Here is a 25,539-nt window from a genome sequence, read left to right on the forward strand (position 1 = left end):
TTTTCTGTTTCTATGATTCTATTAAATAGTAAGCTGTCTGTTGGGACCTCAACTTTTACAGGTCTGAGTTGTAAACAAAAAGAAACCCTCTCTCCCAGGCTGTTTGTTCATAAATTATTCACTAGGAGGTTTCTTGTATCTTCTTTCAGGACTTGATACAAAACAGAAACACAGTTCTTTTTCTCTTGGACAGATGGCCTTCCCCACCTCTATTCCCACATCTACTGGAGAGGAGAGCCATCATACACGTGGTCAGAGCAAGAGGTCTCATGATAGGAATGAAAGGCACTTTCCTTCCAGCTGTTTCTAACATTTCATAGACATCTGTGGTTGTGCTCTGGTAAATCCATCATACCATGATGCCTCCCTGAGCTCCTGTATGCTGTTAACTACTAAGGCAGACTTGCATTTCTGCAGCAAAGCCAACATATTATTTATATTGTTTCATTGTGTTGGTCCTCCTTTCCCCTCAGAAGAAGTTTCAAGAAAATTAGTGGATACAGTGGGGGTTGTATCCTGCCAGGAGGTTTCATTACACTGTGTTAGACTGTAGGAACAAGGTAGATGTTTTGTTGGAACTCACCACGGAGGAACTGTGAAATTGGCAGGTAGTAAGTACAGCGGATGCTGAAGCCGCAAAAAACCCAAATCCAGTTCTGCTCATCTTAATTAAACCCCATGTACTACTTCAGCAACGCACAGAAACAAGGGACAGGTAGAGAGCAAACTGCCCTCCGCATTGTTAAAAGTTTAAGGTAAAGCTATGCAGCATGTGGTTACTGGTGACAACCACTAAGAGCTTACTCTACGGGCATAGTAAGAGCAGAGCAAGTCACATGGGCAAGAAGCACACTTTTGCTCCTTGGAGTTCAGCTTATTCAGCTAGATGAGGCTGGCAGAGTGGTTTTGTGGGCACACCAGTATCTTTACATCACTGTTGGGGACCAGAAAGTAATGGGTTGAGGCCATGGCCACTGCAGCCACACTGTGCTGTAGGAACAGATTTAGAGTGGAGGGAAGGAGGCAAGAGAATGTTCTTTGCCTGAACCATAAGCTGCATAACAATGCTATCATGTTGAAACAACAGCCTATAAAATATTCAGTGGTTATCTCTTTCACTGACCTGATAAAAATGTATAGCTCAGGGCCGAGAGGCTCACTCTGACATCTCAAAATTTTCCACTAGGAAACTGATGCAAATTAATACCAAAGAGCAAGTGCTGTCATTACAGCATTCAGGAAAAAACATGAGAAACACTTCTAAACCAGCAAAACTCTCCTGGGGAAAGAAAAAAAAAGAAAAAAGACAAAAAAAGGAATTGTTTATTCTACACTTTGAATAAAATCAGCAATTACAACACCAGTGAAAAGGCTTCTCTCCGCTACAGAGCAAGCTAGGATTTAACAACATACCCCACAAACCTCATCTGCCACACCAACACTAAAGAACCTCACTGAGGCTTTGTTTCAGGTAATCCACATGCAACAAAGAGAGACTCAAGCTCACTGTGAGTCCTCAGCAGATAGTAGACTAGTATCAAAAACCACCTGGGTGCTGGCTCAGTTTAGGAGGATTCTGTTATCTCGACCTGGGCATTGCACCCAGCAAGACTTTGCATTTGGTCAAAGACTAGGAGAAAAGGGAATCAGATTTGCATCCTTGGTCTGCTACCACTGGTTGTCAAGTTTAGCCCAAGAGTCACATGTTAATGCAAATAAACTCTGATTTCAACTGATTTTTCCAGGAATTTTAAAGCTGTTGCCCAATTCAGTCTAACATGGTATACATATAGAGGTTCCTTTCAGTAAGAGAAAGAAGGCTTAAGTTGGTTTCTATTCATGGCTACTAGTCACGTCTTCATAAAACATCATATACCAAAAAGGCACAGGTGTCTATGCAAGGTACCTCTGAATCAACAAAGAATTCAGTCGAACAGGATAGGTGAAAGAAATATTTAAGTTCCACAGAAGTCAAGCCCAAAGTTCGTCTATGATGGATCTTACCTCTCTGTAGAGGACAAAAATGACAAGGGCACAATAGTTATTGTGCTTTAACTGAACTTTTTAATAGGGATGGATACAATTAATACACTGTAAGCCAGTTAACAATTTTCATTGACATCTTATTACTTTAGTGAATAAATTAATGGTCAGCTGAACAAAAAACCCCCAAGGAATGAGTGAAGATATTGCAAATCCCTCGAGGAGTTCTTCCACTGCTACATTTACTGTCATCACTGATACACACCCAAAACTGTATTGCTATGATTCTTCTGTTTCTCAAAAAGCCTCCACTGCAGCACCTACTGTATTTCCATGACTGATTTAATGACTTATAGTCCATTATCAGATGGGCAGCTCTTTGGTAAAGGTGTGGCAGCAGATTCTTTGCTTTCTGTCAATGCTCGTGGCTGATGGACAAAAACGCTGAACCTGACGCCTTGGTTTGCCGCTGCCCTCACAAACCCACTATTTGCGGTCATGGTGATGGCTTTCAAAGTGTCTCCTGTCCCAAAAATGGTTAGAGAACGGCTGTTGATTTTTGAACTAGCCACTAGTCCTAAGGCACGCTCAGATGGCTGATCTGGCACCACGGTAACCCTTTTAACAAGCAATGCAGCTCGCTCTTTCTCCCCAGGTCCTCCCAGTGTTTCCAAGATGGACTGAAAATCTCTGACAGCAGATTCGCAGGCAAAGAGCTCTTTTCCCTCCATGAACTCCTCCAGCTGAGGCAGCACTCTCTCCCTCCTTTCTTGGGCTGCTTGCTCTGTCAGCACTTTTTCTTTGAAGACAAAGTAGCAGCCTCCATAGCTCAGAGCAGAGACATAGGTTATTAAGGTAGTGATGTCCAAGTTAACTCTATTGCAGACATTTACTTTGATCTGAGTAGGAAAAGCAATGCTGGCCACTAAATTCTCCCGGTCCACTCTGGTCACCTGCAGGAGTTCAGGGCCTTCTTCATCTGATTCACTGGCGCTAGGGTGCTCGCTGTCTGCAGATGGCTCCACCAGTGAGTTCACAGCAACAACATCTCCTCTCACAGATATTCCCATCTCCTTGAGTCTCTCTGCCATAGGACTGGACACGCTGTTGTAGAATGCAAAGATGATGTGGGGATTGCTGTACTCCACTGGCTGCTGACGGCTTGCTTGCAGGAAGTCCTCTGCCTGCTCAATGACACTTTTGTCACCATACTGGCCTCTCCCCAGCCAGATGTTATGCAGAGCCTCAGCTTTCCGACCGATGGCCTTCACCCATGTGTGACCTCCGTTCGCAACAACATCTACCACCAGGGTCTGCTTGTCTCCAAACCTGTCCTCATAAGCAAAGACATGGAGGACACTGACAACATCCTCCAGATTCTCTGCTGACTGAATAATGGCTTGGAGGTGGGTAAGGTTTGTACTCTGCAGATGGGACTCTTTAATGGCCACTTTCCCTGCCTCTACCTTGTGTAAGAAGTTTAGCTCAGCCTTCAGTTTGCTACATAGTTTTGCCCCACCTTCTATTCTCCTTTTCTGGGACTTGGAAAGGGCTTCTGCTCTCTTGATCAAATCTTTGGCAACAGCAATTCTTTCACAAAGCAGTGACTGCACAGACATGTTGGAAACATTATTCCTATCAAGTGAGAGCAAAAGAGAAGATTGTTATTGCATGGCCAAGAATAAAGACATTGAAAAGAGGTCTTTCCAACAGCATATACTCAAGCTGTGCGGTAGACTTCATGCAACAGCTACCAGTATTGTAAAGCACAAGCATCTGGAACCTCAGCACAAGTCCCAGCAAAGAGTTCAATTCCTTTCCTTTACCTTTGGACATCCAACCCACAGACTCAGAAAACCTCAATTCTTATCTAGGAAGAACAGCAGCATTCAGGTCTCCACACACACCTTCCAGGTTTGTAGTTTCTTTCCAATGACCCCTCCTTCTCTGCACAGGAGCCCTTCACTGAACCAGTCACTTAGATGTTAACTTTTACAGCTCATTTGCAAAAGCTGCCATCCAGAGTAAAATTAGAAATACAGTTAATGCCATAAGTAAATGCCTCTCTCTCTCATCACACTGATCATTAAAATGAAAAGATACCCACCATGCTCACAGATACACATAAAAACTGTGAAGTCTGACTCCCAGCAAGTATTTTAACACAGCATAAAGGAAGCCCATTGCACTTTACAGTTCTGAGGAGCACGGCTCTATCCTCTCCAGCTTCCAACCTGCACTGTTCAGCTCAGTGGATTAGCCCCTCAGAGACTGGAACTAGTTGCCCAGAGAAGCTCTGGATGCCCCATGTCTGGAAGTATTCCAGGCCAGGTTTGATGGGGCTTTGAGCAACCTGGTCTAGTGGAAGGTGTCCCTGCCCATGGCAGGGGGAAACTAGATGACCTTTAATGTCCCTTCCAACCCTAACCATTGTATGTTTCTATTATACAGCATTGTGACAAGGCTATGATTCACAATTCTAGAGTCAGGAGAACCTAGAAATTGCTATGCTTTCTAATTCTACCAAGAGATGTACTGTGTTGCATCTGATAAATCTACTCCTTTGCATTTGTATGATTTTTAGTATGCCTCCCTTAAGTAAAGTATGATAGGAATTACTTCACTGAATGTGTGCTGTCTTTGAAAAATGTAGGATTCATGCCACAGCAAACAACAGCACAATGACGGGCAGTAAATAACCATAGTGAATAGTGAAATTAATCAATTTTGACTTCCAGTTACAAGTATAAACACTGTAATTCTTACCTAACCTGCACGTTGAAGCAAACTGGTGATAAAGGACAAGACAAACGAGCAACAGGACATGGCCTGGGTCTTACATCAGGCTCTGCCAGTGCAGCAGTGGAGCCTGCCTTCAAGGAGTGGAAATCACCCTTGCACTACGCACAAGTGGAAACACAGCCAGAATTAGCTGCTACTGGCCCAGTCAACATCCAGCATGACCAAGAAGCCCAATGCCTTCCGACCCGACCTACTGACTCTCTTTAGACAGCCTTTCCCCCCCCAAAGTCTTCTCTTACAAGCTTATGTGTAAATCAATGAGTAAACCCCCACGGTTAGCACTTGGGCCCCTTTCCCCACAGCAGCTACAACTCCTACTCCAGGCACACTGAGACTTAAACAGAGCGAACATCAAGGGTTGCACTGAGAGTAAACCCACAAACTCAAATACTTTTTCAGCACGACAATTGCATGGTGGCCCCATTACGAACCACAGGTTCGCACGCAGGCCCCTCTCTGCCCCCTCCTTTCCCCTCAGGGCCCGATGTTTCCCGTGCGGGGACCGCAGGACCGGCCGCCCCTCCCCGCCCCCGCCCCGCCATCACGTGACCGCAGCACCGGGGAGGCCGCGGCGCCATCTTCGGTGAGGGCAAAGCGCCCTTAGCGCTCGCCCCCGGCCCGGCGGCCCCGGCTCCCTCCAGGCTCGCCCTCCACCCACATTCTGGCCCCGGCAGGGCGGGCGGAGGGACGCCGCCGGACGCCGGCTCTTGTCCCCACTGTCGCCCTCGTCCCCAGTCACTGCCGAGGCGCGATGTGCCCGGGCCAGCCTCGCCTCTCCGGGCGCTCCCAACCCCGCTCCCTCCCCCGGGTCCGCCGCCTTTCCCCGGCCCCCGCAGCCCGTACTCACAGCCCAGCGGCCACAGCCCTCGCCCCGAGCCGGCGTGGCGTGTGGCAGCTCGGCCCGGCCGGCACCTCCCCCGGGGCCGCCGGGCGGGGACACGGCACCACCCGCCTCGCTCCGCCGCGCCCGGCCCGCCCGGCCTGGCCACGCTCACCAGGGTGCCCGCGGCTTGTCCCGAAAAGCCTGTAAGGGCCAAGGGCAATATGTCAGGTCAGACACAGTCACTGAGTCACAGAATATGCTGAGTTGGAAGGGACCAACAAGGATCATCGAGTCCAACTCCTGGCCCTGCACAGGACCATCCCCAAGAGTCACACCATGTGCCCGAGAGTATTGTCCCAACACTTCTTGAACTCTGTCAGGCTTGGTGCTGTAAGCACTTACCTGGGGAGCCTGTTCCAGTGCCCAACCACCCTCTGGGTGAAGAACCTTTCCCTAATATCTAACCTAAACCTTTCCTGACATAACTTCAGGCCGTTCCCATGGTCCTGTCACTGGTCCCCACAGAGAAGAGATCAGTGCCTGCCCCTCCTTTTTCCCTCACAAAGAAGTTGTTAAACTGCATTGAGGTCTCCCCTCAGTCTCCTCCAGGCTGAACAGACCAAGTGACCTCAAGGAAGAGGGAAGCTGCTGTCCTTTGGATGCTAACAGCTTAATATCTTTCTTATACTGTGGTGACCAAAACTGCACACAATATTCAAGGTGAGGCTTCACCAGTGCAGAGTAGAGTGGGAACAGACAGGCCAGAAACAATTTGGCCTTGGACTTTCAACTTCAGCAGAGAAACAGCAGCCATGGCTCCATGCACACTGGACCCACGCCCATTGAATCCATGAAACTTGGACAACAAAACTAGCCCATACAAAACGATTCTGTGCTAAATGTGAGCAAGTGTCCTCTATGCTTGCCCCAAGTTGCTGCCCGCCTTCGTGCAGCAGACATAGCCATGGTCTTGCCTCTCTCCATGCAGCAATATTCCCTACCTGCATAGGAAAGACTTGCCTTCTGATCGCTGGTTCCTGCAGGGAGTAAGTGCCTAAATGATTTCACAAGATCTGGAAAGCAATAGTAAGACAAAGTAAGTTGTAAGGGGCTTACTGCACCTGTACTTTACTGTGTGAGTGACCGTGCACTGTAAAAGAGGGGTTGTGCACTCTCCCTCACTGGAGATACTGGGGAACTGTCTGGACACAATCTTGTGCCATGTGCTCTAGGATGACGCTGCTTGAGCAGGGAGGTTGGACTGGGTGTGGTCCCTTCCAACCTGACCCATCCTGTGACTCTGTGACTTAAAGTAATAACTTCATGAAATGATAATACTGTTCTCAGAGCCCGATCCTACTAGCTAATAAATCCCAATTCTCGTAGGTGTCACACTGCTCTACCTTGGAGCAGACCATCTTGCAGGACAAACAAATCAACATCACCTGCTTTAAGTGATTGCTGTCTCTTCTTCTTTCAGATTAGGAACAAGCTAAACGAAGCAGTCACACTTCATGGTTAGCTGAAATAATCTCACCTGCAATTTGTTATTTCTCACAAAGAGTATTTGTCTGCTTTACTGCCCCTTGATCCCACTTTATGCAAGGAGCAATAAACCATTACTATGGAAATTATGACTTGGGGCTCCCATATCATACTGCAGAGAGACAGCCTGAGGAAAGCACTCTAAAGGGAAAGTACTCTCAGAGGAAAGTTACAACTGCTCACCATTTTGAAGCTTTTTGTTGTAAGAGGAGCCTAGTGATAGTATTCTCATGTTTTTCAAGGCACACTTCTATTTGTCCTCAGAAGAAAAATGTGCCACCATTGAAAAATAAATCAAATATTATTTTACCAATTTGAACAGTTTATATTCCTAAAAAGCACTCAGTGAAGCAACCTGGCAACTAGAGGTGGTCATTCAGAGTATCTGACAAATGTAGTAGCTTCATGCTGCCACCCATTTGCAACATTGGTCCAACATGAAGTAAACTCAGCAACACTTCTGAAGTACTGAAGTGCTAAAATTGTCCTGTGCTGTAATGATTGCCTGTCCTGGCAGGATGGGGGGGAGTGGGGAAACACCCCCTCAACACTTATACCTATTATCAGGTATCTCACAGACATTATTTTCCTAATTCAGAACACAATAGCTTCTGTACAATGCACAGAACAGTTACTACATTTAAATTATTAAACCACAGGAAACTATGGATGATACTGGGTTTTTTCCCTTCCCTTTGCCACCTGTAATTTAGTAACATTCTCCAGATGGCAGGTGCTCAATTTTTTAAAAACCAAACCCACAGCCCCCAAACCTCAAGAGATTTTTGTTTGTTTCTCTCACTGTTGCCATCTTGGCAGTGAGAAAGCATGATTTATTTGAAACTTGCTTTGGTCTCAACTACCCTTCATAGGGTGTTCTTTGCTAATCAACTGTTTCTAGTAGCAGAGACAATTAAACTACTGCAGTTCAGGCTAACCATTTTCTGAAGTACTTACCTACATTTTTTTATATAGAAAACCCTTTTGAATATTTATATATCATTAAAACACCGACTATGTATAAATATTTTAAACTGAAGATGCAACAATATCAAGTCTTCAGTTTCAGTTCCGAGTTGTTTAATTTTCTCTAGAATAAGGATCAGAGTATGGACTGGTTTTCAGAGCCAAATACTCAAAAAGTGATCTGGAGGAACTGTTCGGACAGAGCTTTTATTTCTGACGTTCGGAAATAAAATTTCATTTATGGCATGCTTCAGAAACTCTTATTTACCTGATGATAACATGAACCATCAGAAGACAGACACTGGAAAACACAGGTCAATTAGGTTATACACTACTTTCCGCAGACTAACTGATACTTTGTATTTCCTTCCTCAGTTATGGCTGGATGCCATGTAGCCTGCCAGACAGCTCCCCTCCACCCTGAGGCTTACACACAAGCAGAGGGATGCAGCTGCCACTCCGAGTTCATTATCAACATTTTAACAATGAGATTGCTTTAAAAAAATATAAAATCTGCAAACAGTAACTTAAACAGCTGCAGACCAGGTTATTTCTGCTGAACCCCCCACCATATATTTATCCTTTCTTTTGTAGTAAATTGTGTTTCTTTATGACCTGACCAACTCTATACATGTAACAAATGTATTGATACATACACCCCCCACAAATAACATCCAAGTTCTGCACCTGTCTTTAGAGTTATCTTGCAAGTTGGAAAATATTTGAGGACAATTCAAGGGATAACGTCATTACATTACGTACGCTCATTCTGTTTTGTAACTCCTGTTGACTTTTATTGATGGTGATAAATGCATTTAGTTTTCAGCAAGAGTTATTAATTCTATTTTTTCTAACAATATTTCAGGGTTGAAAAAGTGCAATTTCTAGGGCCACGAAAATAACTCAAGTAATGGAAAACAAGTTCTTGTGACACAAAGACGAAGAAGGTCAAAAGCAGAGAGGCTCAAGTAGATTGCAGTTCATACCTGAAATGGAAGACTGTTCTGTCTCTTTGTGAAAGTACATGATTTTTTACACCAGATAAAACCATTTCTGGAAACTACTTAACATTTAAACAATATTCTAAAGTGAAAAATTATCCTGTCCGCTCAACATTTAAATTCTTTAGAAGGTCTAACATGAATCCATCATGGCTGTATGGGAAAAACTGTTTCCTCAAAAATAAAGATACTGAAATCTAAGCTTTATGCAGATAAACAAGCTAGGATTAAAAAGACACACAGACACTTTCCCCTAAAACAGTGGCCTTTGATTTTATTCTTTAGCCTTTTTCAAGCTGTCACTATAACTTTACATTTTGTACAGTATTTTGTGTATCAAGGGAAAGAATTATCTTTAACAAGATTTCATGTATTACAATATTAAGGACCGTTGTATTTGCACCCATGATGTTTAAAAAATCTCTCAGACAAACCATGTAGAAATAAGTATGCAAAAACTGCAAAGAAAAACATTTAAGTAGCCAAAATTAAAAAGACCTTTGTGTGAACCACACAGTCTTGCTTGGTTTCTACTAGGCTATTGCAGCCAAGTAGTCTTTAACCTCAGTTGGAGTGAGCCTCCTAAAACCAGCTTCATTACAGATGCCAACTTCAATGTTGTCTTCTGTCATTTGCCCTTCAAAGCTCTCCTATTAAAAAAAATAGAGTTCAGTGGATCATATCAATGAAGTCATAACATAAGAAACTTCTTTCTTAAATATTTTGCTCACCTTTAGTGTTAAAATAGCTGTATGAATGGCATCTTCGAGCTCCAAATCTTCGTTGTATCTGTAAACAGACATTTATGTATTTCAGCAAGGGACAAAGCCCTTTCCAAATTTTACTAATCCTGGAGTCTCTAAAAACCCAAACACTACTAAAATCTTTCTCATACAAATATTATTTGTAAGCACTGTAACATTATGAGTCAAAGTTATTATTTGTCAAAATAAGAACAGTACTTTTCATACTGACACTGTATATAACAATATTGCTGCAAATTATGTTGAATATAACGTTTATTGCACTCATACAATTCTCCATAAACACAAAAGTTAGCGTTTAAATAAATCAAATTTCCTGTGCATATGTAAGTAAGTAAACTAGAAGCATCACATCTTAAGTATTTTAAAACTTTATTCTGATAATCTAAAAAGTGTGCATTTTTTTTAATCTGGCTGTTTTACGTGGAATCTGAACAAAACACAGTATCCTTTTAGACAAGTATCAAATACATTACCTTTTCTCAAGGAATGTTTTCCCATTGACATAATTTTTTCCCATTGCTGTTGCTTTCCATGCAAAGTAAGCTCCCTGTAAAAGCAACAATCTATTGAACTGTTTTGTGTGACTTAGTCAAACACTGTGTATTCAATTACTTGGGAAAAAAGTACAGCAACAATTACGAAAATACTGAATGTTCTGAGACTATGGGAGATAATTTTGGATCACATTCAGAATAATTTGATACAGGAACATATGCTGTGAAAATGTACAGAATGTTTGTATGGGGCCCAAACTATTTTCATCCTCCCACTACTATGAAAGATGAACCAGTAAGTAGGTAGCATAGCTTTGATTTGGGATTCCTTAAACAGAAATAGTATGTTTGCCTTTGAGAAAGTGCACAGTCAGATCCTTACTGAGGTTCACTCCACTCTTCTTTTTGAAGACTAGGTAGTATAAAAAACTTGTTGCAAATCAGCTATCTGATTTATGTTAGCTACTAACAGGATATTTAGCCATCGCTTCTATTCTCTCTGGCATGAAGACTATCAGCAGGTCTATGCCTTAATCAAATTGCCTTAAGGCATCTGCATTTTGCTTTTTACGTTGGAGAATCAGGCAGTAATTCAAACTTCTGAAGCTCACTGATGATCATGACAGTGACCTCCTCGTTGTTTTTGTCTGAAGCACTGCACCTCACATGTGCATCAAAGGGTAGTTTTTCAGAAGTGCGGAGCAAACCTAGCTAATAAACTCACTTAACCACTGTCACTAAATACAAAGGCATGTGCATTATGTTTCACAATACAACAGCTTTTGACTTAACTTCCATTCAGTTTTGAGCAGCATAAGCAGACTTTTTTTTTCTGGTATCTGTTGCAGAAGGCAATTTTTGCTGGCACAATCAACTAGGAAAGGCATGAAAAGGGTTGGTGATCTCCCTGAAAAGCAGCTCCCATCCCTCAAGTAGTTCAGGAACATGTAGGTCCAGAATGATCCAGACTTGCTCCAAGCACCTACTGAAATGGCTCATTTTAACTTCTGAAGTTATGTTAAGGTATCTTTTGTTCTAGCTCTGCATTGTTCTCATCACAGAAAGTATTTCATAAGCGTCTGTGAAATTTCATGTTTTATAAAAGCAGCAGAATTTACAAATGTAAGATACTTACAGATGGATCCGACTGAAATAAATACGGCCGCCCTTCATTCCAGCCACATATTAGCAGTGACACACCAAAAGGACGAACACCACTACAGGAAAACAAAATGATAAATTATTCAGTGAAAGGCAAAGGTGACTAAATTATTTTGGATGTGTTAACCTTCCCCTGAATGGTTCCCACCAGACTGTAGCTGTGATGAGGAATGACTAGTCAACCACCAGAACAAGCCCAAATAATGCTGCCTTGTCTGACATGTTGGTTTGCAAGATATGGAGACTCATTCTCACCCAGTGCCAGTCCACACTCCTCCAACTGGCCCACTTTCTGTGCATGTTCTCCACTGAAAAACTAACTGTCTTTGACACAAAAACTTGAATCATTGGGTAGCTGTTACTCCTTACATTTAAAAAACATCTTTCTAAGCAACTTTGCAATTCCACCACATACCCAGATTGCGTGTATTCCTGCATCACAGAAGCAATTCTCTGTACTAGCTGAGCTGTTGGAATGGGCTCATGATAAACCAAGTAATACTGTTGGGCCAGCTTCCGAGCTCTGTGCACAAGTACTCTAAAAACAAAGACAAAATTACTATATCAAAGAAATTCTAACTAGAACTGAAAACTCTTAATACATACAATGCTACAGAGTTGTACCTCTGTCGTAACATTAATGTAAGAAAACAGACTGTGCTGGCTTATCTTTATCAACTGAGTAATCTCTGAAACACTTAAACTGAAACTAAGGTTGAATAACACCACTTTCATTCTTCACATAAAAGGTTATTTGACAAGGTATCAGATATATTAAGGAAAATTTCAAGTGAATGTCATTTTATTATAATAAAATATGGTATTACAACATATACTTAGAAAGACTTAGAAACAGCTAATTGCTACCTGCTTCTTACACTTCTTGTATGAAAATGGATCTAAGTGGTGATCAAACAAGATGTTTTCATACCTGTAATCTGGACCCATTCCACTGTACACTAAACCTATATGTTTAGTAATTGGTTCTACTTTGTGGACACTCCTTTCATCATATAGAATGGATTTCTGCTTCTTCTCAGTTGCCAACACCACTCCATTTGCAGCTGGAAAAGAACAGGAAATTTTTTTAAATATTAAACTAAAACTATGGAAAGCAGTTGAAACACAGAACAAGTTTATCGGACTAAAAATTTTCTTCAAGTTTACAATCGTGTTAAAGAGAGATACTTTGATGAATCCACCCAACCCACTGTTTCTCATTTTAAATAACCATACAGCTCCCACAGTCCCATTCTAAAGATTCTGAATAACATATTAATAATTGAGTAATCAAAGTAACTTTTTTGTGTGTAATTTCTATATATAAGGATAGGAACAATCAAAAAAAACCCCAAACCAAACACCTATCTCTACCACCTGAACGTCTACTGAATCACCCAGAAAAGAACCCCAGAAAACACTAAACCTATTAAAACATTTGAAAATCCACTGAAAGAGTAACAAAATATGTAACAGAAGGACAGATAAAGAAAGGTCCAATACACAGGACCTAGTACATAATCCAAACTGATTTAGTTCTCTCAAAGGATAGTCAGAATCCCAAATCCTTCACTAAAGTAGTTATTTTCTGGTCATACCTTTAATCCCAACTGATGGAGCTCCTGCAGCTACTGCAGCCAAAGCATATTCAATCTGAACAAGCTTTCCAGAAGGACTAAAAAGGAAGATGCAAAAGAAAGATTAACATAATTCCAATGCGCTCGAATCTTTCCTACAACAATCTGATGCCAACTTGCTTTTTTAAGCCTCTTCACATCCGGCAACAGCATATTCTGACCAGAATTTAAAAAAACCAAACAAACAAACAACAAAACCCCACAGGTCTGAAGACTTGTAAGAGCTTCTAAAGGAGTTGGACTGGTTCAGCACAGAAGTCACTGCTGCACAGTGCTACTGGGATACTCACACAGCATTAACCTACAGCCCTCATGAAAGCTAAGGAGTCACAGGTAGGGAGCAGTGACTGGGATGCAGGTTGAAGAAGGACGAGTCCATTCTCCAATTTTATACCATTTTAAAAAAGTTTTCCACTCAGAGGGAAAAATCTTCAGAGTATGTCATGAGTTTCTACTCACAATATACATTATATGTGTGGTGTCTAAAAGAGAACTGATGTTCTCTGCCGAAAGGTACCAGCAAAAAACAACTATGCTTTTAGACAGATAAGCACAAGACAGAAACAACCCCTGTTCCATTTCCAGGTATTCCTGAATTTCTCTTTAACAATCCATGAGCTGGTAATGGATGCAGAATCATCAGAACAGAAATAAAAGAGTTAAAGCTGGCATAGTAACTTACTCATAAGGAGCAGGATCAAGAGGTCCATTCTTGACCCTTAGGGAAAAGGACAGCACAGAGACAGCCACTCACTTGTCAAGTGATTTTGCAAGTGGGATCTAGTGCCTGGGCTGTATTTCAGACACCGCTGCTTTAACAGTTGCAGAAGTAAAATTGAAAATTATGTAACTTGGTGCTTAGGTGAGTCAGAAAGAACAAAGCAAGCCGTAACCAATCACTGTAGTCATTTATACACTGAGGAAACAGGTTATAAAGGTGACAAAGTAATAATTCTGGCTTCTCCACTACAAAATACTAGCAAATCAGAACAAGAGTTCCGAGCACATGGTGCTTCTGTACAATATGAAAAGTTTGTAACTCCCCCAGGAAACCATTTCCAAAAGCTAATAGAGAATGCAATCTGCTAGAGCACAGCAAGCATGCTGGGCTGCTTCCATCCATTAAAAACACTCTTTTCATCATTTTAGGTCGTGAACTGCTTCATTTGCTTAACTGCAACAAGCCTTTAGCAACTCACTCTGCGATTACACAGCACAACTCTCCTCTGAGGTTAAGGGGGTCTAACTTCACCACAAGAAGCATATAAAGGTTCTTGCTTTTTTGCCAGTTTTTCTTTTTTATATGTATAACATAGTCCTGGATAGCTTAATACTTCCATCAAAAAATGAATGGAAGGTAATTTCCTTTTCTCTGAATTAATCTTAAGTCTGTGTATTAGAGCAACATCTCAACAGACACCACTCCGACAGCAGCATATTCATTCCGTGCATGCAACCATCCCACATCCAGGCTGTGCACAACACGAAGTGCACGGAAAGCAGCAACTGCAGAGTGCAGCAAGAAGAAAAATATACTACTTTATAACTCATCTGCTTCATTCATTCCCGCATCTGCAAAGCCTGTTCTGAAGCAAGCTCTCAAGATACCACAGCTCAGCAGTCATCACGCATTTCCAGTTAGCTCAGAACCACAGAATCACTCCCCAGCCTAAAGAGTCGAGGGGGGGAGAACCCTGCTAAGCCGTTTCACCAAGCACTCGCTGCAGGGCCAGTGCCGAGACAGATCTTAGCTTGGCCCACAACGAGAACAGACACAAGCAGCGCCCGCAGCGGGCCCCGAGGTCAGCGACAGACAGCCGGTGGCAGTCGGGACTCTCCCGCAGCCCCCGCCTCCGCCCCCGGGGGTGCCAGCAGCCCTTCAGGTCGGCAAGAGTCTGTTGCAGCTGCATGTCCCCCTCGGGCCAAGGCAGCAGCGCCCGATCCCCGCCGCTCTCCCCACGCCCGCCGTCCCTGTGCGGGTCCGGCCCCCGCTGCCCCCCAGCGCCCGCAGGCCCGATGACTCTGCAAAGCGACCCCTCGGTCCTGCGTCGCCGCCGCCAGCAGGCCGCTCCGTGCAAGCTGCGTGCCGCCCTCCCGCTGGCCCGGCAGCCCGCCCGCCGCTGCCCCTGGGTCTGCAGCCGCCCCTGCGCCGGCACCTGAAGGTGGTGAGGGAGAAGCTGTAGCCGCGCTCCGCCATCTTGGCACCAGCCCCTGCGCTCTCCGCGCCGGCTCCCTCGACGCACGCGCGGCCGCTGCTCCCGCTCCCTGCGCGAGGGCACGGCGAGCGCGCTGATTGGTGCGGTGGCCGCGCGTGACTGAGCCTGCCAGGATGCGGTTGGCGGAGAGGCGCGCCGTGAGGAGCGCTGGGAGTTGGAGTCCTCCAGGCGCCCTCCACTGCCCCTCCCTCCCAGTAGCGAGAGAAATGCTGGGACTTGGAGTTCCCGTCCAGTGTCCCTGCTATGCCGCCGCATGGGGCGGGCACTCGGTTTCCCAGGAGGCTCAGCGACAGGCGCACCTTCCGGAGGGCTCGGCGAGGCCATGGCGGTGCTGGTGCTAGTCCGCTCTCCGCTGCCGCGGCTTCGCGCTCTCCTCCAGCGTTGCTGGGGGCGACTGGAGCGCGGCCTCTTGCCGGGCGGCCTAGGGGGCCAGAGCCCGCCCTGGGGTAAGTCCCACCCTGTTCTCCGCCTGCTGAAGGAACGGGACGAGTTCCTGTGCCACCTGCTCTTGGTGACTCTGCCTTGGCTGGGGGGCTGGACTAGATGATCTCCAGACACCACTTGCATCTCTACAATTCTGTGATTCTGTGAGGGGGCGGTGTCGGGGCTGCGGGACTCGTTTTACCTTTGAACGGCTGGGGCGCGGCCCTGGGGTCCGTGAGGGCGCGGGGCGGGGGCCGCCGCTCTGACCGCCTTCCTTCGGGGGTGGCCGCAGCATCGTGTCGTGTTTCCGCGGCCGCCAGCGAAAATGGGGTTGGCTGTAAGGAATTTCACAGAATCACAGCATATGCTGAGTTGGAAGGAACCCACAAAGATCATGAAGTCCGACTCCTGGCCCTGCATAGGACAAACCCAAGAGTCACACCCTGTGCCTGAGAGTATTGTCCAAACACTTCTTGAACTCTATCAGGCTTGGTGCTGTGACCACTGCCCTGGAGAGCCTGTTACAGCACCCAGCCACACTCTAGGTGAAGAACCTTTTCCTGAGATCCAACCTAAACCTTTCCTGACACAACTTCAGGCCATTCCCATGGTCCTGTCACTGGTCCCCACGGAGAAGAGATCAGTGTCTGCCCCTCCTCTTCCCCTCACAGTGAAGTTGTTAAACTGCAATGAGGTCTTCCCTCAGTCTCCTCCAGGCTGAACAGACCAAGTGACCTCAGGTGCTGCTCATACAGCTTCCTCTCAAGGCCCTTCACCATCTTTGTTGCTCTCCTTTGGACATTCTCTAAGAGCTTAGTATCTTTCCTATATTGTGGAGCCCAAAACTGCACACAATATTCAAGGTGAGGCTGCACCAGTGCAGAGCAGAGCGGGACAATCCCCTCCCTCTTTTTTTTCTCCTTCAGGACCAGCACTAGCTGTGCAAGCCCCAGCTGTTCTTCCACAAGCAGCAGATGACGCCAGTGAAAGTAGCGCCGAAGCACCGGGTCTGTTGGAGAGCATCCTGTGGATGGCAGTGCCCAAGAAACGGCGCACCATCGAGGTGAACCGCTGCCGGCGGAGGCATCCCAGCAAGCTTATAGAAGTAAAGGTAATCACCAAGCTTCCACTGCCTTGCCACCATATCCAGCACGAGTAATATTGTTGGCAAACAGGGCAGAGTAATATTTACACCAGTCATTTTTCACTTTGCTTGTTTTAGAGAATCATTGCAGTCGTCAGTGCTGACTGAAAAAGCTTTCTGAACTTTGTGTATAAATAAAGAAGCATAAAAGACACTGTAATCTTTAAAATCCTTTGGAAGAGGTACATTCATCATGTGTGACAGTAGTCTGTCGTTAAATAAACAGTGAGACTTTAGGTGCAAGCCAACAAAATGAATTTTGGCTGAACAGATAGTGTAAGTGGAAAAGCTCTGTGCTTTCTATGCACCTAATTGAGTCATTATCAATAAGCGTAATGACTTAGATACTGACTTCACAGGCTGCTTTTAGTAGTGAGTATTTGACATAGCAACACATTACAGAAAAATTATATAGAAGAATAGATTTTTGAATGGTAATTGAACTTCTCTGGTATTTCGTTTAAATTTTTTAGTAGTTTGTGATTACTCCCTGTTCTTTTGTTGCTGCTGTTCAAATTACAAAATTTCCTGTTTTCCACTGTTGTTTCAGAGGAACATAGATGTTTGTCCTGAGTGTGGAAACTTGAAACAGAAACACATCCTTTGTGGCTATTGCTACGCAAAGGTCAAAGCAGAAACTCATCTGATACGGATGGAAATGCGCAAAATGGAAGGAGGACCATTTAAGGCTCCAACTGTAGAGACTGTTGTCCTTTATGATGGAGAAAAGCCTTCAGAAAAAGATGAAGGCAAACGGATCATTGAAAGAGCCAGGAAACGCCCATCTTGGTTTGTTCAAAATTGATGCTATAGATTTAATGCTAACAAAAACAGTTGCTGCAGCAAGAGAAAAAATTATTTTCAAGAATGTTTTCTCCTTCACTCAATGTCAATACAGAACACCTATCGACTTTTGGGAAGTCTGCTTGATTTGTGTCATGCCATATGATTTGCAGTCAGGTGTTGTTTCTGTAGCATACAGTAGGAAGTGCTTCTCAGTGATACATCACAGCAGTCAACAAAGAGAAATCGGGATCTACTTTGGATTTGGACATCTGGGTACAGTACACTGAATAATTTACATGCTAATGTTCTGTGCTGGTTTTTGTAAATAACATCTTTTTAATAAAGGGAAAACATTCACAAGTGTACAATAAAGTGTGTTAAGTTTTCGGGGGAATTTTCTTTTTGGTTTTGGCTGCTGCTGTTTCCGAGGGAGAAAAAATGTTGAAAGCCAGTCTTGTTTAGGAACAAAGTTTATTTACAAGGAAAGATACAGTTATTTGGTTATTTCCGTGGTCTGGATCTCTCCACAATGCTGCTGTTTGAGATAATTGGTGACATTCCTGGTTTTGAGCAAAATAGTGATTGATACATAGTATTGGTACTTTTTCTGCACTGGATTGAAGGCTGGTGTTCCTTGCTGTTGTCAGTATACAAAATTATTTTCTTTCTTAAAGGGATATGGAAAGCCTATTTCCCCCCTTTACAGTGCACTTGATTTCTTGAGTAAAATAGCAAATTGAAATGTAATGACTGGAAATCTGTAAATTTGACAAGGGTCAAATCTGGCTTTTTGCCATCATTGCCCTTAAGTCATCTGGGTGGTCAGTGTGTGCTTGGGAAAACTGCAAACAGCTGTCCTGCCTTCGTCTGGAGTCCTCTGTGGAGAGGGGCAGCTTTGCCCTCCACTGTCCATTGCTGCCTCTCAGTGGTGCAGTTACAGCACCTCACTGTGGATTTTCTCTTAGGTTTTAATCACACAGCAGCACCACTGCATTTAGGATTTAAAACTGTTTTCAGTTTTTGTTTAGGATTTCAGGATGCAAACAGTACTCTTTGGTATTATGGCTCAGACAGCCCAATTTGCTGCCAAAAAATGCAGGACTGTCCCAACCCAGTCTGGGTTGCCCCTGTGTTTCCATGGAGCTTAAGTGTATATGCTCCTGTGCTGTCCTAGTTCAGGGAGTTGTGCTGACTTAGAAGTGTTCCCTGGCTTCATACATCTTGTTTTCTTGGTAGGGACCTCCCTGTAGCTTGGCTTGTGTCAGAGTCAGAAAAGTGGCAATGTGGACCATAGGAATATGAAAGTAGAGGACACAGGACCATGCTTTCCATAATAGCCTTCATTTTTACTTGGCTGAGCTCCTTATGCCTCCTTAAGGAGTGGGCTTATGTGTGCTGGAATGCTTCACTTTTGCTTCCCTTGTTCTGGATCCCATGTTCTGAAGCATAACTGGTAGGAATGGATGTTAGTGGAGATGTTACATCTCCTCCATAGAATAAGGGAATAAAAGCTGATAAGTGTAAATTGATGCCATTTAGTTGACAGTATCCAAGCAAACAACATAAGTCCTTCTGATTTGTCCAAACAGGATTTATTCCAGTCATATCTGGTTTTCACTCATTCAGAAGTGAAGTCAATAAAAGATGGCAAGCAGGATGCAGAGTGGAAAGCTAACTTTTGACAGAACTGTATGGGATGAGACTGAAATACCAGAGGTGAGATTAGCCAAGCAGTAAGACAGATAAATATACACCTTTCCCTCAGGACAGTATATTTTAGGGAGGGGTGGGTTTTTTTGGGTTTTTTGTCCACATATTATAGGACCAATTACACCTTACCAACTACACTGTCTTAGTTGCTTTTTGTATATTAATATTTTTGACAGTTCTCTCTAGAGAAATAAGCTAAATTAACCTGGGATATTGCAAGTTATGGGCTAATTTCTCAGAAACACAGAGGTATCATTAAAAAACCCCCACTATTTTTCTCTAAACATGAAGGAGGACATGCAGCTCCTGCTAATGGAGTAAAAAATATAATCATCAGTACATTGCATTATTTTATTGCATTACAGTGTTGGTGAAGCAATGAAGATGCTTTAAAAATAGAGTCCTTACAAAACATGAGTGAAGTGAGGCTGTGTGAATGCAAGGTATTTTAAGATACTTGCTGGGTCACCGTTAGGAAATGATTCCTACTTGGAGAAGTCCCATTACGTTAGAGCTCTAAGCAGTAGTGGGAGCCAAGAGAACTGGTTAATATTTGAGCATCACTTCCTCTGAGGTTACGGTTGGTGCCTCCCCATGGGTAAGACATCAGGCAAAGGGAGCAGGAGACCTGCATGGATGAGCAAGGAGCTTCTGGCAAAACAGAAAGGGAGTCTGCAGAATGTGGAAAAAGAGACAGGGCACTTGGGAGGGATATAGGAATGTTTTCAAAGTGTGCAGGCACGGCATGTGGAAGGCTAAGGTTCATTTGGAATTAAATCTGTCAAGGGATGTCAAGGACAACAAGAGGTCCTCCTTCAAGTACATCAGTAGCAAAAGGAAGACTAGAGAAAACATGGACCCATTGCTGACAAAGGATATGGAGAAGGCAGACTTACTGAATGTCTTTTTTACTTCAGTCTTTACCATTACTGCAGCCCTCAGAAATTCCTGACCCTGTAGGCAAGTGAGAAAGTCTGGACAAAGGAAGATTTTGTGTTGGTTGAGGAGGATCTGGTTAGAGTTGTGGGTGTCAAGGCAAACTTGACTCTCACAAATCCATGGACCCTGATGGGATGCAGCCTCAAATGCTGAGGGAGCTGGGAGATGTTATTGCTAAACCACTCTCCATCATCTTTGTAAGATCATGAAGAAGAGGTGCCTGAGAACATGAGGAACTTCAAAAAGAGCAAGAAGGAAGACTCAGGCCAGCTAATGTCACCCTAATTACTGGAAAGGTGATGGATCCTGGTTGTCATCTCTAAGAAAGCAGAGAAAAAGGCTGTCAGAAGTACTAGTATGGATTCACCAAGGAGAAATCATGCTTGACCAATCTGATAGCTTTGTATGATGGAATGACTGGTTGGATAGATGAGGGGAGAGCAGTGGATAACGTCTACCTTGACTTCAGCAAGGCTTTTGACACTGTCTTCCACAATATTCTCATAGGCAAGAACTGGTTGAATGGCAAGTCCCAGTGGGTTGTGATCAGCACCACAGCATGCAGCCAGATGCCTGTAGCTACTGTGTTTCCCAGGGCTCAGTACTGGGTCCAGTCTTATTCAGTTTATGATTGGCCTGGATGAGGGGACAGAGTGCACCATCAGCAAGTTTGCTGATGATACAGAACTGGGAGGAGTGGCTGATACCTCAGAGTGCTGTGCAACTGTTCTGTGAGACCTGGACAGGCTGGAGAGTTAGTCAGAGACGAACCTAATGAAGTTCTACAAAGGCAAGAGTGGGGTCCTGCACCTGGGGAAGAATAACCCCCTGCACCAATAGGGGCTGAGGGCCAATCTGCTGGAAAGCAGCTCTGCGGAGAAGGGCCTAGGGATCCTGGTGGACAACAAGCTGCCCATGAGCCAGCAGTGTGTTCTTGCGGCCAAGAAGGCCAGTGGTATCCTGGGTTGCATTAGGAAGAGCGTTGCCAGAAGGTTGAGAGAAGTGATCCTGCCCCTCTACTCAGCCCTAGAGAGGCTGCATCTGGAGTGCTCTATTCAGCTTTGGGCTCCTCAGTACAAGAGAGACAAGGAGCTCCTGCAGCAGGTTCAGCAGAAGGCAACAAAGATGATTAAGAGACTGGAGCATCCCTCTTACAAGAACAGGCTGAGGGAGCTGTGAGATGACCTTATCAAGGCATAGAAATGTTTTAAGGGGAGGTGTCAAGAGGATGGTGCTCAACTCCTCTTCAGTGGTGGCCAGGAACAGGAAAGGGGCAATGGACACAAACCGAAACACATCTGAATATGAGGAAAAACTTTACTGTGAGTATGGCTGAGCACTAGAACAGGCTGCCAGAGAGGCTGGAGATATTCTTCTCTGGAGATATTCTTCTCTGGAGATATTCAAAACCTGCCTGGACACAGTCCCGTGCAACCTGCTCTACATGAACCTGCTTTAGCAAGAGGTTTGGACTAGATGATCTCCAGAGGTCCCTTCCAACCCCAACCATTCTGTGATTCATTTCATAGCCATATAGCTTATTTTAGTACTGCTTTTGTGCAATCCAGACAAGAAGAGATGCTTGATAATGTTTCACAGTTATTTCTGAGTAATGTGAAGGGAACGTCAGTAAAATATCTGGTACTCATGGTGTCTAAAAAAAAATTAGAACTAACTGACAAATATTGAAGATTCATAGATATAGTACCAATTGATATAGTACCAATTAATTTTCTACGGCAGAAATTATCTTCAGTGAGAGTCAGAGCAGTTTAGTTTGAATGACTTTTCCTTCAAAAGAAGAGCAAAGGAAAGCTCATTTTCAGAGCTTTGCTGTATTAACTCTGATAATGCAAAGCTCCATTACTTAAAAAAAAATTAAAAAATCAAAATTCCTCTAAAATATGTGGCATTGTCTGTTACTTGAAATAAGCCCTATTTATATGTAATTATGAAAGAAATGTAAATGGCAATGGTGCTAATATAGGAACATGCACTTTTTGAAAGTCTACATTAAAATTAACAAAAAGCAAGCTGTTTGTTGCAAATGCTGTAATCTAGAATCCATTTACATGTGCCATTTGATTCTTTGGGTACCTGCTAGTAGTTGAAATAGACATTTTTTGTCTAAAAATTTCATATGATCATGTTATATTTGATTATATTTTTTCTTCCATAGGGATTTTATATAAAAATTATTTTATTTTACATTTTAAGAAGATTCAGGAAGGTGATGTAACATCCTAAAATACAAGGATGCAGGTTGCTAATCAATTTTGTATCACACTAAGATCTGCAGACATGGAGTTGATCTCTGGCAGTGATCAATTCTTAGTATCTTTAGTAGCTGATAAACCAAGTTTCTCCTCGATCACCTATTTAGCAAGAAAATATGAATAAAATGTTTCTGCACGATCCCCATCTATTCTGTTGAACACACTGAACAATCAAAGCTGGCCTTTGGTGTAAAATACCCTTCTTGAAAGCACTAGGTGGCAGAGCAGTGTAGCTTTCCAGTAGGTGCAAAACAAAAGCCCGAGATCACAGGTAAGATAGGAAACAGTGCACCTGTGTAAGAAAAACATTTGCAAAAGGACTTTCATAAGTATGAAGAAAAATACAATAGTTGTTATGAAATCTAAACTAATACATTGTAATTAGTTTTTTCAACTATAGTTAATTCAGTCTATACGGAGAACTTATGCACTGGCTTTTGTGGATATTTATGCACTTCTTCTCTTTGCTGGGTGAATTATTTGAATTGTACCTATCATTTTTCCTTAAATACAGGTAGCTTTGTATGTTCCTCTCTATGGCTAATATATTCAGTTAGCTGACATTTTATTTATGCAGCTATAAAGTCCTAAAAGTAATAGATCTGGTGGCATTCCAATGAATTTCCAAGCATAACTGTCGTGAGTTCGTAGAGTCAATAAGGATCAATTTGCAAACAGCAGAGAGAAACTGAAAAGAAGAGGAAACCAATGTGGTCTTTAAAAGAATATTAGTTGCTCAGAAGGGAATAGAAGATTTTGTGCTCCTTCAAAGTTTCAAGATATTTTGGAAGCACTCAAGTGATAAAAGTACCTGTGTCTTTAGAACTTGTGAATTAGTATTTAAATATGAGATACTAGCAAAAATCCTTCATTTATCTCGCATGACTGCATTGTGTAATTTATGCAGTGAATGAGGATCAGTAAAGACAAGGTGTTTCCAAATAATTTGCCTCACTCTTAACCTGCCAAAGACTTAAGAATGGGGCCAAAGGGAAGGAAAATCCATTAAAGGAATGAGTAGTATTACCGTATTATAATAGTAGACTATGCAGCAGTGATGGATCTAGTTTTGCATACTCTTATGTATATTCCTAGGAGATTCTGTTGAAGTTAGTGACATATAATTCAAGGCAGAATTTGGTCCAATGTGCTGAAATCCTGACCATATATATATATGCAAGTATATAAATATATTTAATGCAGAGCATGTATACCAACCCAATTTGGTTTACAGCTGAAAACTAAGATTGAATGTAGTAAACTGAGACAAATCAGTTGATACTTGAATTTCTTTCAGACATCTTGTATTTCAGTTTTCCCTGGTTGAGGTCAATACACAAACTCTTCTCTACACAAGATGATTCTGATGGAGTTGTTCTCACTACACAAGCATATAGAAATGTTCTGACATATTCTGGGTGTAAGCTAGATTAACCCTTTGGGATCAGCTCATGAGGCTCAAGAGGAATAAGTACCATAAATGCAGCGTGTGACATGGTATAGGAAGGAAAATCGGCCCCTACTTACGAAGCTGCCAGCTTTTGCATCCATCTCCAAGGAATATAATGTTTCTATTCCGAGCCCCATCACACAGGCTCATCAGCTTGTGCAGCAATATGGCTTACAGCTCTGTTTCCCATTGTGCTGTAGCTCTAGAGCACATTAGGTGACATTCTGTCAGTGGAACTAAGGATTTTGAACAGACTGTTGGAAAGATAGACGTTTCATTTTATAATCTGGGATTACTATTTAATACAAAGAATAGTGGCTTTGTAGGGGCTATATTGAATAGCTTCAGGCTCAAAATTGACAGGCCAGTCCTGTAGGGAAGGTTTGTTCTAAATATAGCGGGTTTGGAAGTTCCTACTCATTCATCTTTTGGCTGTTCATAGTCAGTCATAGTCAGATCAAGTAGAGGTGTTTTGAAGAATAACATCAGTTTTCTGTCCAGTTATAGATATCTTACATAATTCTGTCGCTCTTAAACAGGATAAATGATACCTTGATCTTCAAGAAGCCATTGACTTCAGTAGGATTTCTTTTAAAGGAGACTGTAATTCCAGGTGACTGAGAGTCAGGCTAAACAACATCAAGCTGTTGGTTACAAAGTTACTTAATGAGATCGTGAAACCTTTACTTTTAAATTTTCAATTTTTTTAATTGAAATCAAGGAAATAAAAATTAATCCTGTCTGTTGCCAACACCCATCATGATACATCACTTGAGCCCAAGAGTCCAGTTCTGCCATAGTCCTTTTGGATAAGGTCATTTATGAATAAATAATGTAATCTTTTAAGGGTTCAGAATAATGCTGACACGTTTGAATTACTCTTGCCCCAGATGAATTCGTCTCAGATATTTTTGTCCAGCACAGAGTAGATTACCACAAAGTTGCTACAAAAAAGCAATGGAGGAAGGGTTGAAGACCAAGAAGGTATAGTGATTGGCAAGTATGTAGAAGTAAGAGGCATCCTGTCACTGTGTATGTAATACAAGGAGTACAAGAGAAGTTACAGCATGAAGTATACCTACGTTGTGCAACTGAATGAATAACTGCGAAGTGCTTGTGTGTCCGGCACTGCAGAAATGGGGAACATAGCAAATACCACACCATCATACATCAGTTTGATGTTAGCAATTCCTATTGGAAGCAAAATGACACAATTACTACTGATAGGTGCCAGAAGAGCAAAGGAATTCCCCAAAATTGCTCCCTCGGTCAGTGGCAGAGGAAGGAACTGAAGCTATTTGCAGATGCAGTGGGTTTCTATGGCTGGGTTTTGGTAGGAGGGGGGCTACAGGAGTGGCTTCTGTTAGAAGCTGCTAGAAGCTTCCTCTGTCTGGTGGACCCAATGCCAGCTGGCTC

At 43.2% G+C, this 25,539-nt stretch overlaps 4 protein-coding genes across 5 annotated transcripts; 1 reads left to right on the top strand and 3 right to left on the bottom strand.

Annotated features, from left to right (window-relative positions):
• Nucleotides 1-2,041: 2,041 nt before the first annotated feature.
• C1H7orf25 (chromosome 1 C7orf25 homolog) lies at nucleotides 2,042-5,750 on the bottom strand. Of its 2 annotated transcripts, none has more exons than XM_064668364.1 (2): nucleotides 5,633-5,750; nucleotides 2,042-3,618 (listed from the first exon to the last, which is right to left on the bottom strand). In XM_064668364.1, the coding sequence occupies exon 2, from the start codon at nucleotides 3,600-3,602 to the stop codon at nucleotides 2,334-2,336; it is 1,269 nt and encodes a 422-aa protein (XP_064524434.1). In that variant the 5' UTR covers nucleotides 3,603-3,618; nucleotides 5,633-5,750; the 3' UTR covers nucleotides 2,042-2,333. The 2 variants fall into 2 exon arrangements, with proteins under 2 accessions (XP_064524434.1, XP_064524445.1); XM_064668375.1 differs by lacking the exon at nucleotides 5,633-5,750 and adding an exon at nucleotides 5,217-5,304.
• LOC135403744 (spidroin-2-like) lies at nucleotides 5,181-7,026 on the bottom strand. Its single transcript, XM_064638443.1, has 3 exons — nucleotides 6,969-7,026; nucleotides 6,610-6,681; nucleotides 5,181-5,809 (listed from the first exon to the last, which is right to left on the bottom strand). The coding sequence occupies exons 1-3, from the start codon at nucleotides 7,024-7,026 to the stop codon at nucleotides 5,181-5,183; spliced, it is 759 nt and encodes a 252-aa protein (XP_064494513.1).
• A 1,860-nt stretch (nucleotides 7,027-8,886) lies between these two features.
• PSMA2 (proteasome 20S subunit alpha 2) lies at nucleotides 8,887-15,468 on the bottom strand. Its single transcript, XM_064668384.1, has 8 exons — nucleotides 15,336-15,468; nucleotides 13,141-13,217; nucleotides 12,474-12,606; nucleotides 11,958-12,080; nucleotides 11,517-11,598; nucleotides 10,361-10,434; nucleotides 9,852-9,909; nucleotides 8,887-9,770 (listed from the first exon to the last, which is right to left on the bottom strand). The coding sequence occupies exons 1-8, from the start codon at nucleotides 15,374-15,376 to the stop codon at nucleotides 9,654-9,656; spliced, it is 705 nt and encodes a 234-aa protein (XP_064524454.1). The 5' UTR covers nucleotides 15,377-15,468; the 3' UTR covers nucleotides 8,887-9,653.
• A 215-nt stretch (nucleotides 15,469-15,683) lies between these two features.
• On the top strand, nucleotides 15,684-18,134 carry MRPL32 (mitochondrial ribosomal protein L32). Its single transcript, XM_064668396.1, has 3 exons — nucleotides 15,684-15,841; nucleotides 16,745-16,929; nucleotides 17,513-18,134. The coding sequence occupies exons 1-3, from the start codon at nucleotides 15,718-15,720 to the stop codon at nucleotides 17,765-17,767; spliced, it is 564 nt and encodes a 187-aa protein (XP_064524466.1). The 5' UTR covers nucleotides 15,684-15,717; the 3' UTR covers nucleotides 17,768-18,134.
• Nucleotides 18,135-25,539: the final 7,405 nt, after the last annotated feature.

Source organism: Pseudopipra pipra, chromosome 1, assembly GCF_036250125.1.
Source record: "Pseudopipra pipra isolate bDixPip1 chromosome 1, bDixPip1.hap1, whole genome shotgun sequence".
Taxonomy (NCBI): domain Eukaryota; kingdom Metazoa; phylum Chordata; class Aves; order Passeriformes; family Pipridae; genus Pseudopipra; species Pseudopipra pipra.